The sequence below is a fragment of the Macrobrachium rosenbergii genome, chromosome 52 (assembly GCF_040412425.1).
Source record: "Macrobrachium rosenbergii isolate ZJJX-2024 chromosome 52, ASM4041242v1, whole genome shotgun sequence".
NCBI classification, from domain to species: domain Eukaryota; kingdom Metazoa; phylum Arthropoda; class Malacostraca; order Decapoda; family Palaemonidae; genus Macrobrachium; species Macrobrachium rosenbergii.
The window spans coordinates 10,977,561-10,995,646 of record NC_089792.1 but is presented as its reverse complement, the minus strand read 5'-3'; the positions used below and the strand labels follow the sequence as shown (position 1 = coordinate 10,995,646).

At 38.2% G+C, this 18,086-nt stretch overlaps 1 protein-coding gene across 11 annotated transcripts in view; it reads right to left on the bottom strand.

The window, feature by feature from the left end:
- The window catches only part of LOC136833680 (lysine-specific demethylase 7B-like), a 47,670-nt gene extending 30,374 nt beyond the window's left edge, over nt 1-17,296 (bottom strand). For 6 of the 11 annotated variants that reach the window (XM_067095860.1, XM_067095861.1, XM_067095862.1 and 3 more), the window contains exons 1-8: nt 17,164-17,296; nt 11,322-11,407; nt 10,150-10,267; nt 8,216-8,376; nt 5,313-5,454; nt 4,964-5,162; nt 3,412-3,516; nt 662-810 (exon numbers count right to left, since the gene is read on the bottom strand). In XM_067095860.1, coding sequence (XP_066951961.1) covers nt 662-810; nt 3,412-3,516; nt 4,964-5,162; nt 5,313-5,454; nt 8,216-8,376; nt 10,150-10,267; nt 11,322-11,407; nt 17,164-17,261 — 1,058 coding nt within the window. In that variant the 5' untranslated portion in view covers nt 17,262-17,296. The remainder of the gene's footprint in view (nt 1-661; nt 811-3,411; nt 3,517-4,963; nt 5,163-5,312; nt 5,455-8,215; nt 8,377-10,149; nt 10,268-11,321; nt 11,408-17,163) is intronic. The other 5 variants (XM_067095863.1, XM_067095866.1, XM_067095868.1 and 2 more) reach the window with 2 other exon arrangements.
- Nucleotides 17,297-18,086: the final 790 nt, after the last annotated feature.

Genomic DNA, 18,086 nt, shown 5'->3' with positions numbered 1-18,086 from the left:
CCAGGTAAAGGATTGTGTATTTCATGGTAATCTAAATTTCATCATCTTACTTTTCATTTTAGACACTCCACTTCTTTTTACTTAACTATTATGCTTTCATGTCTCGGCCTAGGCATCTACATATGCGGCTGAATTTTATCAGTTTTATCAAATTTTATTCTTCATTTTTCATCTTTTACAATGAGCTTTAATTCAAGTGTTTCTACACTGGTTTATTATTCATACTCTACAAAAATAATGAAATACAAAATATTTATAAGTATATATATAAGATATCGCCGGTTAAACTGGACTATTGGCTAAGACGGACATCCTGGCCCACCTATTAGTCAGTCCTAACAAGGGTCGACTGTACTATATTTATATTTACCTGTTTATTAATCAAAATTCTTACAACCCCTTCAAAGGCATACTTAGTAATAAAATACATTTAGGTTTACTAATGATCTAGTATCACTGAATAGTGAAGATATGTTATTTGATATTAATACACTATATCCCACAGTACTTGAAGGTTCTAATAATTGATAATAAAATTAACAAATTTTTAATCAAACTTTAATAGAAAAGGATTATTTTGATATACTAGAACTTTCTGCTTTTTAATACACCATTTATTGTATCCCCATTAAAAATATAGATATGCAACATATGAACTTACTGAAGTTGAAGTTCAATATTTTGGGAATGAAGGAAGTTTCCACCAAACACCAATGTGTCAGTAGGGGTGAGGACGGCATGGATCCAGCCAGTAGGAATAAATAATGTTTCTCCAGCACGCACTACACAACGATAACACGCATCTACCTGCTCAAAAAAAGAAAACAATGCATATATTGTTTGAATTGTTTACTAAAAACGTTGGTAAAAAGAATTTGACAAGAATACTGTATATACTGGAGACCCCTCAAGTCAACCTGGCCACAATTCAAACATCTGCTAATTTCAAGGATGTTCATGAGTACCTCCTCTGTACTCCTCCCAGCAACTTTGTTCTTACAGTACACCCCAGTGTGGAAGAAAGAAAATATGTATACTGTTAAGATGCCTGCAAACAAAGGGCTCTCTCTCACACAGGCATTTGTCTAGATCTGTTACTGTTGGCAATAGCCTGTGAAGGCTGAGCACTCAAGGAATCATGGTATGGAAAATCTTGCTTGAACTCCTTCCTGGTACAGTCATCTTGGCAATCACTTTCACAAAGGGGTCAGGAGCCACTGTTAATTATGTAAGCAGTCACTTCCCTTTGTCCCCTTGGAATAGGCAAAAATGCTGTTACCATCCTTGTGGGAAGATGAGTGATCATGGCCACTGCTTCTATTATAATCACAGTTCTGGTTACAGTCACTTTCCAGATCCCTTGTATGTTCCTCACTACAGTTACAGTCCCTGCCTGAACATGGAGACAATGATTTGAACTGGACAGGGTGAACACTACCTTGGCAGTTATGGGCCAAATGGATCCTGGCATCTTGGCTGATCTCTAATATTGCAAGATGTCACCTTAGAAGACTTCAACTTCAGTAAGGCATATACTGTACCATGAAGCAGCTGGCTGTGGCTCTCAGCCTGGATCACAACTTTCTTCAAGGCCACCTACCTGGAATCTGAATCTGAGGATTATGAAACAGAGGCATAAGCATCAGCAATCCTGTGTTGTCAGATCTTACACATCCTCTTCTTAAAGTAGTGTGACTACTACTCAGATGACTACTCAAAGCACATCTCATAAATGAGGTTGGGAGAACACACTTTGCCTCACCAGCAACTATACAGAAGAGGAGGATCCTTCTCAAACAGTGACAAAAAAAGTATAGCAGGGCTTCACTGGCAAACCTTTACACATTTTCTATAGCATAACAATACCAGGTCATAGCAAAACACTATACAATACACAAACATAAAACACTAATAACACATTAGTAAAAGGCCACTGGCAAACATAAAAAACTCAAGGCAGTGTGATATCAAATCAAATCACATAAATAAGACTGAGGATAATGATGTTAAACACATCAGTACATTATCAGACAATCAATGGAAAAAGAAACAATTACAACCAAAAGTCAGACGTCAAAGATACACTAACAAAAAACAATATAAAAATACAAATGAAACAGATTGTTATTGTTACATAGGAATGCCCATAAAAAGTAGTGCAAAGTAAGGACAGTCTTCACTCACAAAGCTAAAAAGAAAATAAAATGAAGTTAGTTGATATACAAAATTGATACCAAACTTAAGGAATTAAAATGAAAATAGCTGCTAAAAACAGATTAGAATAGCACTAAAGATCCAGAAAATTATATATCTCAGAAAAATTAAATATGCAACCACTCAGCTGCACCACAAAGATAGTAACCCTGAGGAAAACACCCTGGATGATCAAGTTCCTGCTAAAATGTAGAAACCACACTTTATTACTTTGCTAAGAAAGATAATTAAAGGGCCGGAAACGAGAGACGAATTAGTTGAGGAAAGAAATATTGGTTAGAAAACACTTTAAAGGTGACCCTGCAAGTGGGGAAACAAATGAGGATATCTGGACATGGCTATTAGCAACGCTGCAGGCCCTTGAAAAGTGAGGAAGGAGACTGAAGGATACCTAAGGGTCTATGTGGTGCATGTCATGCTACCACTGGCCTTCTGTCTGTTAGAAAATAGTCTAGAATCTTGAGGATATTCGAAGACCAAGAGTGTAAGCATATATATATATAGAGAATGAGTTACAATAAACCAAACAAAAATACAGAAAATGCAGTAAATGTAATACAAACACAATACTTGCTGCTTATCTCTTCGAACCAACAAAAATAAAAGGCAATACTTACAAATATTCTTACCAAACTATTGTAAGCAGACCAGCTGTTTGTCAGTTGCTAAACAGTTCTATCCCCCCTCTCTGTAAAGAATGGGGGAAACCAATCAATCAGACACCTCTTGATCATTTCTTCTATCACTCTGGCGAACATCACACGGTAAATGAATGGTGATAAACAAAATGTCTGATATAAGGGTTGCAAGAGTGAGACAGCATGTGGGGATTTCGGAGCACACAGACAACACACAGAGAGACCAAAAAGATTGAGGCTTTTACATTCTACAGACCCAGGGATCAAACCATGCATGCACAGTAGTGACTGATCACCATTCCCTGTCTTTCTGTAAACAGGGACCGAATTGTCCAGGATGATTTTGTGGCATATGAATGGGGTGTGCCACAAAAGTACTAAATATAAGTAATGAGTTTGTAGTAAAACAAATTAATTTTCTTTTCAAAAATTATATGCTATAGCAAATATGATTTTGCTACAAATGCAAGGTGTTCAATAATCTCCAATGATACTCAATCCTTTTAAGAAACTAAATTACTGCATGCATTACAAACAAAACATATCTCAAAACACATACCTGGTCACCAAAAAACATTTCTGACTGATTGTTTGCTTTCATCCATCTTTGGTATAACGCTAAGTTGGCTGGTGTCGGTTTAATCAAATAAAATACCTTTTCCCCCTGCAAGAAATTTTATATGTTTCATAGTTATCTAAAACATAACTTTACTTGGCTTGTTTTATTAGACTTAATGTATGACATCAAGTCCAAAATTTCAAATCACTTTGTTAACTGCCTAGAGAACGGGTTACTGCACTCTTCCCCAATCTCTAACTAATTTACCTTTATGCAGCCAATGTTTCTATTTTAGTAGGAAACAAGACATAGGTAAAAAGATTTTGGAAGCAAAAGGGTCAGAATGTACTTTAAAATAAGAAATTTTGGAAGCAAAAGGGTCAGAATGTAGTTTAAAATAAGAAATTAAGTGACTATGTGAATGTGGAACCAGAATCATTCTAAACACTCAAATACATAACACAGTAAAATACTTATCTAAAAAAAAAAATACAAAAAGTACAGTACCCACAAAAGCACATATAACCTTACAAAAGATTACAACATAAGTTGGAAGAATCAGGATACTGACAAAAATGAGAAATTCTTATACAACTCTATCAAACACAAAAGAAAAAGGAGGCTGTCCTATGATGGGCAATTTCTCTAACAATGATAAACTTCAGATATTTGGAAAATCTGCTCAGAGATGTACAAACACCTGTGGCGGCCATACAGGCTCTCCCTTGTATATCATACAGTACTCTACTCTCATGCCAAAAATAATTATATCTTGCTCCCAACTACAAAACAGTGAAATGTGTAAGAGCACAAGGCTGGCTTGAACTAAGACAACAACTTCAAAGGACAAAAGATAAGATGAATTTCTTCCTGGAGATACTAAAATGCACCAAGTTCCATCTGTTACTGCTAATATACACCCAGACCCACATTACTAGATTCTAAAATTAAGTTAAACTGCCTGCAAGCTTACAAGAATGCACAAAATGAAAATGGTAGGCAGGGCAACCCAATGTAACTGAAATCATTGCCATGTATTTAAACTAGAGAAAAAGTAAGATGAAAGTCACAGACAGAAAAACAAAATTATTATCAAATAAAAAAAAAAAAAAATCACTAAGACATAAAAATATACTTTGGTTATGAAAACATAAAAACAAATGATGAATCTTAAAAATCTTTCAATGGCAAAAACAGATACCAAAAATTCTCATTAAACACAACAAAAGAAATCCATTGAAGCTGCTCCCTGAGTAAAATCCTCCCACGCAAAAGTGACACCTGTTAATTTATATGCAGGCAGCCTTTTGCTAGGCATGAAGTCTTGCTCCCTGAACAGTCCATAAAAAATGACATCTTGCCCATTCATCCATCTGTAGGCACTAGTTGTATCCTATCACTTTGGTAACTATGCTTTAAGGTGAGGCTAAATCCAATATCAGAAAATAGGCCTATACATTAAAATACAATACTGGCAAAGTTATATTAATATTTACTTTAATCATCTGAACTACCTTGACTTGTAAAGTTAAATCACCCAGAGTTTACTTACCCATAAAACATGATACCATACCGATGTTCCTCCAAAGTCTATGTGAAAATCTGTATAAGAGTTCTCTACACTAATTAATACATATTTTGAAACATTGGGTCTGGACAGAGGTGGGCCAGGAGGGGGATCAGTTGGCCAACAGCCTGTTACCCAACATAATTTTCGAACAATATATGGTGGCTCGACGAGTTGACATAAACTGCAAAAAAATAAAATAAAATCAATAAAAATTTCATGTCCACATATTCCATGCATGAAAATACAAATTCCTGTTTATCAATAAGCTTCACTGGGTCAATATGCTAATACAAAAATCTCAAGGTAACTGAAACCAGTGTTAGAACTTTACCTGGTATTTGAGACCTCTAGGCTAATTAGATTGAGCACAGTTGTTCTGGCGGGACTTAAAAAATATTCGATAAATTCATGTAGCTGCATTTTGACATCTGTTTGTCTTTGTACATCAATAACATCCACTTCGTGTTCGGAACCTGAAAGAGAGTACGATATACAGACTACTTAAAACAAATACATACGAGAGGGTATAAAATCCTATACAATCACTTCTACTTTCCCGTTTTACAGCAAACCCATTTACTTACAATAAACCAAAATTTACAGTCTACATACTAACCCAGATACTTCAGTTCCTGTAAATGAAACACAAGCAGACAGGTAGCTGAATACAAGTACATGCTGGAATGCATATTGGGATCTCCAGGGGATTCAACAGATTTCCCTAATTTTGTTTCTGCTTCTGGGGATTCTCTAATTTCACTAACTTTATTTTCACTCACTCAGAGCATTTTTGGTCTTTCAAAGGCATTAGGAGTGATTGCAGCTACCCCAGCAATATCAGCTCTACCAAGCAAAGGTACTTGCTAAAAAATTATCATTTGCTTCAAGGATTTGTAAGTACATATTTTCTTTTGATACTTAGGAAGAATGCCTGCCCTTTTATCTGCCAGGTTTAACCTGTTTTAGGGGAACTACATATTTTGGTACTTAAGGATTTTCTTATTTTGATTTTCTCTGGTTGAGAATCTTGAGGTGGGAGTGTTAGAGGTTAAAAATCGTTTAGCTAGTTATATATGTTGTTTTCTAGTCAGTTCCCACTCATGTTTTACCATTTGAGGCTTGTTTCTTGGAATAAGCTATTCCATCTAGTGAGTGAGTGTTTTTCATTTTCTGTTGAGATGTATTCACTCTTCCTTACTTCACAACATTTTGCCTTTGTCTCATCTTGGTCTGATGTTTGTAAGCCCTTTGTCAATCCACTAACTATTTTGTACCTATTGTAATCACTCCTTGTGGTTTGCAAATTGTGAAATTTAGTGAACCTGTACTTTCGTAATTTTACAACAGCGTCATTTTTTCCACCTTTAAATTCCTGTTCTCCTTCCCTAACACACCTTAATTTTCAATATGTCCTTCTCAAGTAATATCCGTGCCTCAGTTGAGTAAGAGATTTGGACAATTCTGGAAAATATGATGGAAATGAGACTGATCTTTTGAGAAAGGAGGCAGGCACTGGTCCTCATGGGAAGTCTTGAACTGTGTGGACACCAACTTGCAAAGTTCTCTCCTGTCATTGCCACATTGCCCAGTGGCATGACATCCCCTATTCACAGCAGAGGGAAAGGCTTGCCAACTTCACAGAAGACCCCACACCCTTCCCTGAGCAAGATGAAAGCCAGGAACCTGATCAACCCTTTCCAAAGCACAACTTCAATGATTTAACCAACCCCGACCCAGAAGGCTTGGCTGCAGTACCATTTGTAGATCCTGAAAGAACCTTGAGGGAAACTGCATGGTGGATAACAGAGCTCTGAGCATCAGATCTTCATTTCTCTAGTGCTGCCTTGCCCTAACTCTTCCAGAAGATTAGGGAAGACCCCAGAACTGATCTGATCAAAATCAGCGAGACTGGCCTCGGGCTGTAACCTGCCTTGAAAAGAGACGAAAAACACTCAAAAGTTTTTCAAGACTAAGTTAACCCACAGGTTTGTAGACTGGCAAGAGGGAATGGTTGATGTCCTTCCTCCTGACACTAGTAACCTTTGGAACTTGATTCTACTCCTACAGAAAGATGCGGAAAAGGCAAAGCCAACCATTATGATAAGACACAAGTCCAACCACAATACAGCTTGGAACAAAGCCATAGTGACTAACTCTATGGTTCCTGCTTTGGAAGAGAAATAAAGCCCTTCTACACAAAAGCATATCACAGCAAAGGTTGTCCATCAGCCCGCAGACTGGCCGATCCACCTGTAGGATCAGGTCTTGGCTTTCTATTGGATGCGATACTTTTGCTGCCAAGCCAGTGATGCAGGAAGGACCTAGGCAGTATGACTGGAGGAAGTCTCCGTGTAAGCTATACCATTAGGCCTAGCAAAGGAAAACGGCATAGACTGAGTAGGGCTAAATAGACATGAAGGACCACTAGGAAGAGGAGAAAAGACAGGTTTATGACCTGAACCTAACTATTTGCTTCCGAAAACTACCTGCGTCCCTTCTTTTCCTACATCTGACATTATTAAGCATAAAGTCCTTAGACCAATCCCTAGATTCCTCACATCTAGTTTCTAAATCACACTCTGCACCCCTGCAGCTGGTACAAACAATATGTTGATCTACCTCAAATTTTGGCATCCTGCTTACACAGTAATCATTCCTGATGTTATTTGTTTTGCTTCTGGTGGAAGACATCCTATGAAGATTAAAATTAGTCCATGACAGGAGCAAACAAGCAAAATTCATGAAATACCAACACGCGTCTATACCCAATGGCAACAAGAGTTCTGAAAAGCTAAAACATCTGAACACACCTGGTGAAGAACAGGTGAACTAGACAGTCTTCTGGTTCAGCCAAGCGATCTTCTTCTTTTGTTTAAATGCTGACTCACTTATCAGCGTGGAGATACTGTATAAGCTAACTTTAACAGTAAGATTCATCGCAAATATTGTATGACCAATGCCAGCCTAGGTTGTACAGTACATGCTGTGAGACTTAAGATACAATTTATAAATTTTCTTTAAAAGAAACTTCATCATACCTTTCCAATTTCTACAGTCACTAAATAATAATCTGCTGCTCTCTAGAAATAGTCTGGTGTTCATCGAAAAGTAATCTGAGGGTTTTTGGCACTGACTTTGCAATAGTCTGTGGAATAATGAATGAATAGCTACATACTTCTTAATTATTCTATACTGAAAAAGCAATTATGCACAAAAAATTTCATTACTACTTACCAACATAACTTTCTACATCCAGAACATTAAAGGAATCATGGGGAACTATAAGGTCGAGACCATTTTTGTCTTCGACTAAAACGGGATTATTAAAACCATTCGCAATAATGTATGGCAGTGTTAACTGTTGACCTCTTAACCGAAATACAACATCATCACAGCTGTGGAAAAAAGAAACAATTGTCAATTTTATATACTGTATATCAATTCAATATAAAACTACTTATTAGCAGAGCAAAGGTAAAATGTAAGAGGATCTGAATTTTATTGTCTTTTCAAATATTCACTTAATTTTCATTATGAATTCCTGATTGCGTAATCGGCAACACATACAAAACCCTAATGGTTTTGACAACTGTTGTTGTATAGGGCACTGAAGACCTTGTTTATGCATGATGAACTGCACCTAAACTTAAAAAAGTACTGTACATTGCAGGTACCAATAAAGAGAGCCCCAACCAGAAAACAATCATCAAAAATGTGTTAAATTCCAATGAAAGTCAGCACAGTTTCCTTCCAAAAGCAGTCAATCAAAGGGACATGTTCAGATGGCTGAGGTCTATCACTGGTCTCCAACCTCCCCAAACCTTTAGACAACAAAGAGGCAACTGTAGACTTGTGAGTCACAGACAACACTTCCTGAAGATGATGATAAGAATAAATTTTTTACTTCCTTTCATTTGATATTTTCATGGAAACTTCCCCAAAATACCATTAAATACAAACAACCAAAATTAATACACACATTCCCTAAGCCACTTCGAGAAATTTCCTTTTATCAATGAATGTAAAATAGAAAAAAACTGAGAGACAGCTAACTTTTACCTCTTTTTTTTTTTACTTCCTATATTTTTAATACTCTCCCCAAGCCACAGAATACACGTGGTCCCAATATTCATATAAAGTGTTCTTTATCGTCCACTATCATTTTTACTCTTTGTTTTGCTCTTTCAAGTCTTATTTTTCCAATTAATTTTCATTTCCCAATTTCAAACCTGTGTTTTCTCACTCCTGAAGAAGCAAACCATATCATTCTCATAAATTTTATTTGCAATATGTGAATTACCCTGCTGACCAACTTCAATGATGAGACTAGGAAGTAACACATGCTGTACTGTACATTGTTGACCATACTGTATTCTCGTTTTTTAGTAAGTGGACTGTATTAAAAAAAAAAGCACTGTATCAACCTTAATGATGAGATTAGGACACAGTGGAGAGAGAAGACCAGTGACAATACAAAGCCGTGCATCCACCAGCAATGCAAGCTGATTAGCCATAAAAACAATGTTGCAAGTGAGCCGAGGGAACAACTCCAGTACTGTAATGGGATGTCTTCCTTGAAGTATGATACGTACCACTACTCAAATCTTCTACCTTTAAAGACATGAATGCATAAAGAAAACAATACGTCAATCTAGTGGTGTAAAAGTGCTGAATTCACATAAGAGAAAAAGAATACTGATGATGCTGAAGGAAATAAGAGGAAAAGGAAATGAATACAGAAACCATTAACAATCACAGCTCCAGGCACTTCGATGACTAAATATACAACCTGAATACCAAACTCAGTAAGATGAACATACAAAATACCCGTAGCATAATTAAATTTTACAAAGTAATATCAGTCACAATAAAATATCCATAAAAAACATGATAATTATTGTTAAGAACTGCCGAGTGAAAAAAGATGAGATATGTCTCATAAATGCTTGAGCACATGAAACATATTAGCCTCCTGATAACAGAAGGAATGATGGATGTGAATACAGTACAGTACTTACAAATTACTTTAAGAACTAGGTTCCATTAACAAATACAGTACCAGTAAATAAAAGATTATAACTGCAGAAAATGATGCAAGACTACTAAAATGGGAACATAAGGAACAGCTAACATGCATTACACTTAAAGAACATCAAGTCTCATGTTACCTTGGAAAATGTCGGGTTTTAAGTTCCTTAATAAAAACTTGCGTTCCTGTTTGAACTGGTTTGGAACCTGCATCAGCTTCTGAATAATCATGACGATGCCAATTGAGGCGTGCTTTTACTGTAACAGAAAATATTAAAGTGAATAAGTTTGAACAATTTTCTTTTGTAAGCGAATGTTACATAAAAAAACTATGTACTGTAATATACAACACTTTAACACTGCTCATTACAGTACTGTACTCTGTTTACATAGCTCCATAACTTCTAATTCTAAACATGATTGCATTTAGCAGTCAGCAATTCAATAAAAATAAATTCAATTGCCTGTTTATACACACACACATACACGATTACATCCGTACATTCCAAGGTTAAGGGTATCTGGGATAATGATTGGATTATAATGTCTTTCAACTTTCAACGGCAGCCGAGTTAATCTTACTGGGTTCTGTACTTTAGTTGCAGCACAGAACTTTGAAAACAGGTGAGAGAGAGAGAGAGAGAGAGAGAGAGAGAGAGAGAGAGAGAGAGAGAGAGAGAGAGAGAGAGAGAGAGAGAGAGAGAGAGAGAGAGAGAGAGAGAGACTTTTTTATTAACCTTTACTAAGTTCACTAAGTAGTGTTTTCATTATTTGACCTACACTATCACATGTATTTTCCAACTGACTTTATGACAAACTTTTTCATGGGCTAAGATCAGCATACCATCAACAGAACCATTTCTACTTCTCCAAAGTTTTATTTAGAATAACGCTCACGTTAACATTGTCATTAACAAATGAAATTCATTGCAATATTATGCATCCAAATAATTTAATATTTACATAAAAAAAATTTTCGTTGCAATATTATGCATCCAAATGATTTAATATTTACATAAAATAAAACAATTTTCACTACAATATCATGCATCCAAATAAATTAATATTTACATAAAATAAAAAAAACATGTCAACAAAAGAAATTCAGGTCATGCAAAGAGTATTATCAAGAAAGGAAAATTCAACAATGAAAGGTAACCCCTTGTAAACAGTGAATAAGCAATACCAACTCAAGTATACATGATTCTAAGTTACATCTAGTGACACATATCCATAACCTGACCTTTTTCAGAACTTATCATTCAAGCATTCATCTTAATAATAAAAACTGCAGATTCCAATGATAACTTACAAACGGAAGGGCCATTATAAGCTTCACATCGTGGACAATGAAAACGATCGATGTCTACAGCTTGGTACTCACGAACCCCAACACATCTGTAGAATAATAAAAGAAAAATTTTAACAAAATCTTTTTGGTAGCTTCAAAGTATACTGTGTGAAATTTACAGAATCAATTACTGGTGTACAGAATATCAAATCTGTATTTTTCCTAAGTACACAAACCTAAACTTTTTATATAGGAACATTCTTCAACTTGAGCTGGAAACAGTTGTTGAATCTTGGTAACAAGGTGGTTAATTGGTGGGAGATAGGAGAGTGACAGAAGTCTTCCCATTACCTGCTGCAGGCCAGAACTTTTCCCTTCTGCATCAGGGACTATGTGGGTTGATGCAGGTGGGATTATGATAAAACACTCTGGCTTGCTACCTTGGAAAAATATAAATTTCTTTTAAGATTTGATACTTGTTCCTACAGAAACACAAATTACCCCTCTTTTAGAAGACTCACTCCTTAGGTGGGAGGATTGTCTCTCATTTGAGTGGGAGGTTGAATCTCCACCCAGAATGACATCTTCCTAGTAATGATAACTGATATGGCCCTTAGCAAGAATGAAATATCTGTACTCTAAGAAAATTTTGGAGAACCAAGGGCTACCCGAATAGAAAGGGGGAGTAACGGGAGTCACACATTATGAGCCTAAGCTGTAAGATAGGGTGCTCGATCGTGAAGCCTACTTGCATCATGATCAAGTCCAGTGGTTATTTGGCCTGGCTACTGCCTCGCAGATGAAGGAAATAACAGGCAAAAGGGGAAAAGAGAAACCAGTCATTCACACATTCAATCTCCTGCCTTATACCCTCCGAGTACTTTTGGTTAAATGCTTTTCTATGAGAAGAGCCTGCCACAACATATGTAAACAACAATGGAATCAAGAACGTCAGGGGGCTACATTGGAGGATTATAGCTTTTGTTTGATACCAGTGTTATTCTTACAGGTAAAACAACCACTACAAGAAGCTCAACGGTACTGAGCGCCTTAATAGGAACAGCAAGAGCAGCAGCAGGAACAGGGAACCCTTTAGCCAAATGTAAAAGGTCCAGGAATGCAGAAAAACATTAAATGACTGGAATACAAGGGATAACCACATCTTCTGCAAGCATTCTAGTGAAGCAGACATACCAAGGGCAACCAACAACAAGCAAAAAATGCACCAAAGAAACTTCAGCGCAATCGATTTTCTGTACAGCGTATAATGCTGTATGAAACTCTCAGCCATGGCCCATGAAACTCTCAGCCGCAGCCCATGAAACTCAGCTGCAGCCCATGAAACTCTCAGCCACGCCCGGTGGTGGCCTGTGTTGTTGGCACCTATAGAGGGTCCAGATGCACGATCATGGCTAACTTTAACTTAAATAAAATGAAAACTACTGAGGCTAGAGGGCTGAAGTTGGTATGTTTGATGATTTGGGGAGGGGGGGGATGATCAACAAAGCAATTTGCAGCCCTCAGTAGTTTTTAAGATCAGAAGGTGGACAGAAAAAGTGCGGATGCACAGACAAATAGCCATCTCAATAGTTTTCTTTAACAGAAAATTATAAATACAGTAGGCAGCAATGAACCACTTCTCACTTCTCACCTTGGGAGAGTTCATCATGCATACCTGGGTCTTCACTAACAGAGAGCATGTGCTGGTCACCTAAATTCACACACACAATCTTCCTAGGACCAACCTGAAAAGAATAAGCAGAATAGGCTGGGAGAGAGAGTGCAGTCTAGGAGGAAGGAACTGAAAAGATTTGGCACAAAGACAATTCCCCCCTAAGATCCCAGCAAACATCTTTCAGCCTTCCTCCACCCCCTTGCTGTACCTCTTCCACTACAAAGGAGACCAGCCAGTACACTTCTTGCTGTGAGAGCAAGGATTTTTGCGACCGATCCCTTCAGAATGGGGATCCACTAACAGAGAGGGTGAGAACATAAAAGATGCATCACATCTGCTGAACTCTTTCACAGCTTTGTTGTCCACACTTTCTTGTTTTCCTCCACTGCAATAACAAGCAATAACAAGCTAACACCATAACTACAGAAAAAAAATAGTTACAACTCCCAGTCAGGCAGTACACGCACATATCCATGGCCACAGACAGCAGCAGAAGTGATGGTTTACAGCAGTTGAAAGGAGGACGCAATCCATTTGCCCATCTACCATCAATTAACCACCTCATCACCATGCTTCAACAACTCTTTCCAACTTGTGCTGAAGAATACTCTACATACAAGGTGATGGGTTCCATAGGAACAAAAGGGGTTAACTGGGGAATAAATTAGTCAAAGCAGTACATAACAAACTTTTTCGTAAATTGACCTATCCTCAGCAGCTTTTTGATTATGCTGAGGTTTTACTGTATTCTTCATAGATGTAGGAACGTTGTCCTCCACAGATTCCTCCTCAGAGGAAATCAGGGACATCGGAGGATCCGAAGGAGCTTGAGTCGTTGTAGATGGGTATTGCAGCAGGTTCAAGATGTTATCTAAGCGTCATTGAATAGGGACTAGGGAAGGATCCTGAACCACAAGAGGATCAGCACAAGACACACCAGAAACAGCAAGTCCCACCTGTGGCACAGAGCGAACACTGGAAGGCGGACAAACAATAACATTGGCATCCGCTAAACCTGGACGCTCGGTCCCTGGACATCTGCTCACTGATCTGGCGGACAGATCTGAAGTCTGCAATTCGGACACTATGAGTCCAAAGAGAGGACACCCAGCTCCTGGGCGTCCATAAGACGGAAACTTGGACACTTGATGTCCAAGTGCAGAACGTTCCAACAAAACATGATCACTCTTGGAACGCACGGACACTGGACGTCCACTTGTTGGAAGCGCGGACATGGGATGCTCCAATGAATGTCACCCAGACACTGATTTCTCACAATCAGGCACTAAACTCTCAGACTCCGGGCATTCGGACACCATATGTCCATATGTTGGAATAACAGGCACTTTCTTACACACTTTGTGGTGCTCGGTGTCCACTGAAAGGGAGCGAAAAGCTTGAGGAGACTCCCAAAAACTACAAGAGGGCAGAGGACTACAAGCCCTATCCAATGCTCGCTTACGAGATGGGGGAACGTCCTCGTCCAATGGGGCGCAAGACCTTTTCAATGATCTAGAAACATTGGCAAATTGCTGACTGCACTTATGAGCGTCAGAGTCGGAGTCACTACAAGATAAAGCATGTACGTCCATTTGGATTCCTTTCCAATGGCGATCCTCCAAGTCCTGGGACGGTGGACCACAGGCTCGGATGAAGTGACGCCTACTCGTGGGCAAACCCCACCTAACTCCCTTGGACTGCCAGTTTGCTTCCTCCCAGGTGAGCAAGGAGTTTAGCAGGGACCTTGGTCTAGGAGCATTGGTGGGACGAGTAGCCGCCCCCTCCACTGACACTACACTCCCACTGTTGAATTTGTCCATGAGGACGCGCACAGAATTCCCAATTTGGGAAACGGTGTTCACTAATAAATCAAATTTCTTGTCAACAGGCACTTCTAAGCTGGCAATGGCGTTGGGATCAGAGGAATGAGAGCCAGGGATTGGAGTTGCAGGGAAAGTCGGAGGACTAGAGATAGGGGAAAAAGCAGTTCCAGGTGTTGCAGGAATAGGTAAATGAGTTACATCAACCTCCAGAGACAAAGCCTGACTAGCGGAAGCCTTCACTTTAGCCCTAGCAGTAGGTTTCTTAAGGCTGTCATGCTGTAATTCATCTAAGTATGCATTAAGAGTCTTCCATTTCCCCTTATACCAGTCTTTACACTCGTCACAGCAAAGTTCGGGAGAGCAAACTTGTTCCCTGCACGAACTACAAAAAGTATGAATGTCATATTTGATTGAAGTCAACCTATTCTTACATCCCTTACTACAATACCTTATACTAGAAAGGCTAGAATCTGACATGATTAATAAGTCAAAATCAGGAAGTCAGAAAAAGAGAAGTCTGAATTAACGAAGCTAATTAACAGGACTGCGTTACCAAAAAGAAAAAAGTACTTCACCAAATGAAGGATAACAGCAACCATCCGGTGAAAATTAACAAAATCAGAGCTGCCCATGACCAAGAGTTTAGTCACTGCCCGGCTGAAACGAACTGAGCTCTTTAGTAGTGTTGTACCTAATCTTCCCCGAAAGTGGGCGGGGCATTATAACTACACCTTAAACAAGCGAGTGCTACCGCAAATTTTAAATTCTGAGCTGCCGCGTAAAATAGAAACAATAGCTATGTAATTATTTGGTAAGTTATATATATAAAAATAATAATTCAATAGGTAATAAATGCATAATAACCATTTAAAAACTTGTGGTACTTAGTATTAACAACTAATATGCCTGGTAAAACTGAAGCCTACTACCACGTCCCTCTGAGTTCGGTAACTATTTAACATGCAAATTAGGGGATGAGCATGAAAACACAAACGAGACGTTAATATCATAAACATAAACTAGAGCACAAATAAAACGTGGTAAATATTCTGATCGGCGACTGGCGGAAACTAGACCATGGTAGTAGTCTTCAGTTTTACTGTCTGTCCTGCCTAGCCTAACCTCAGTTACCGAGACAGGATGACCTAGACATGGTTAATGCTAGCTTAAGTCGATGCAGCCAACAATGACAGATGTGCTGTACAGTACACACTGGATACCTTCAGGGTATTTCTAAGCAAGAGTTCTGCAAGGAAATTGATTTTTCTTACACTTTTGGTGTTGTAGATGAAGGAGGTGGTATTGTTTTCTATCAGTCAATTACTATTAACCTATTATCTACCCAACATGGTTGGGGACCCTTTGGGAATGCAGGGTTTTGGAAATGTTGGCAGAAATACCAGACTGCCATGTTGTTTTTATGGAATGGTTCCATGCATGTGCAAGTCATCAGGGAGCCATATGTTTAAGAAGGGATTGGCTAAGGAAACCTATTGTAAAAGGAACTGTACTAACCTCACATACCCTAACCTAACCTAAACTAGCAAGCCATGTTTCTTACTCAGGGGGCTCTGGCCCCCAGACACCCCCGTGAAGGAAACACCACTTTTAACAAACACTCCCCTATAACACTGCACATGCGCGACAGCATTCCAGGATGGCCAGCATACAACTTCTGAGGTTAATTACAGTCGACCGACAAAAAATACTGGTAGCCTAAATTCTTGACAAGCAACCAAAATACTATAGGAAAAATAGATTTCCAAAGTAATCCCCATGCGGAGCTACTGCTTAGTTCTACCGCCTTCGGCATCATGGGGCCTCAGAGAGAAGCCAAATTTTGTCCAGGTTCAGTTGAACATGGTATTGGGCTAGCCTAAGCTACACTGCAACGTCGGCTTTGGAGTATGCTAGCCTAAAGAAGCTGTCTTCATGATTATTAGCCAATACTGGACTAGTTTTTTATGCCTCTGGCCGTCAATGCAAATAATAATGTCAATAATTCTCGCAATGAGTCAATTATTTGGATTTTGACGTCAAGCAAAACTGAATTCAGATATCAAAAGGCAGCCCAAACTCGACCATAAACCGACGGCATAAGGTCGGGGAGCGTACTAGACAACAGGTGCTCCCTCGAAACCTAAAATGTTTAAGGGATAACTGTCACATATGTTTTCTTAGGGGTATGTTCTGTTATCAATCGCCATTTCGTAGCGGTGATATGAACTGGCGGCCTTCGCCCCTTAGCAATACGTTTCAGTTGGGTCAAAACCCAAGGGAGATGACGACAGTGCAACGCCCATATTTCTCCTAAAACGCGTCGATTTTCATACGGTCTGGGATCACAAATTCGGCATATCCTTACCTTCCGTGAAACCAGTCTTTACATATATCACATTGTATCATAAACCGGGACAAATCCCTCGATTGTCCACATAAACAATAAATAACGTCCAACGCCATTTTGGCTCAAAACAACACGCATCTGTGGGATATATTAGTATTCTGGGAAAAAAGCATTAATAGGATGACATTACTTTATCTTATTTAAAATATAATTTAGCTATATTATAACATTTATTATATTTTAATTGGTGTTAATCACCATTAATTTTGAGAAATTGCCATGGTAGGCCGATTTATGTATATTTATGGAATATTTTTCAGATACTACTACCATGTATTGGATGCGTTTATTATGTTCATAAATTCGAGCATTGGTGTAATTAATTTTATCGCCTAAATAACAACCGATAAGAAATAACATATTCCACCATACAGTATAAACATATATTTTTTTCCAAAAGTAGTAAAATAATATTAACTTCTACGTTTGCATTTCAACACGTCAGTTTATCTAAAAACTGACAAACACCAATTCTTGTTCCTACGTGCCAAAATTAACGTTGTCACGTCGTCTGCAAATTTATGAACCTTAATTGGTTTGTTACCAGTTTATAGATATAATAGGAACAGGGGAATAAAGTTTTGGTCCATCATTATGATTTTTGTTCCATTCATAGAAATCTGCCAGGGAATTTCTTGGATTTCAACAGCGGTCATCCAAAAAGGTTGACGTAGGCGATTTGCAACCTGTAAGATATTCGGAGTTATTAATTGCTTAAATAAAAGACCAAGATCATTTATGTCTGAATTTTATTACAGATCAGCTTCAGTTTTTATCGTAAGAACGCTATTACCCACCAATTTTCCCATGCAATTGTGGCTAATCTGTGTAAACGAAAGTTACACAAGGTTTCCTTATAGTCATAATTCCAGCTGGCTTTA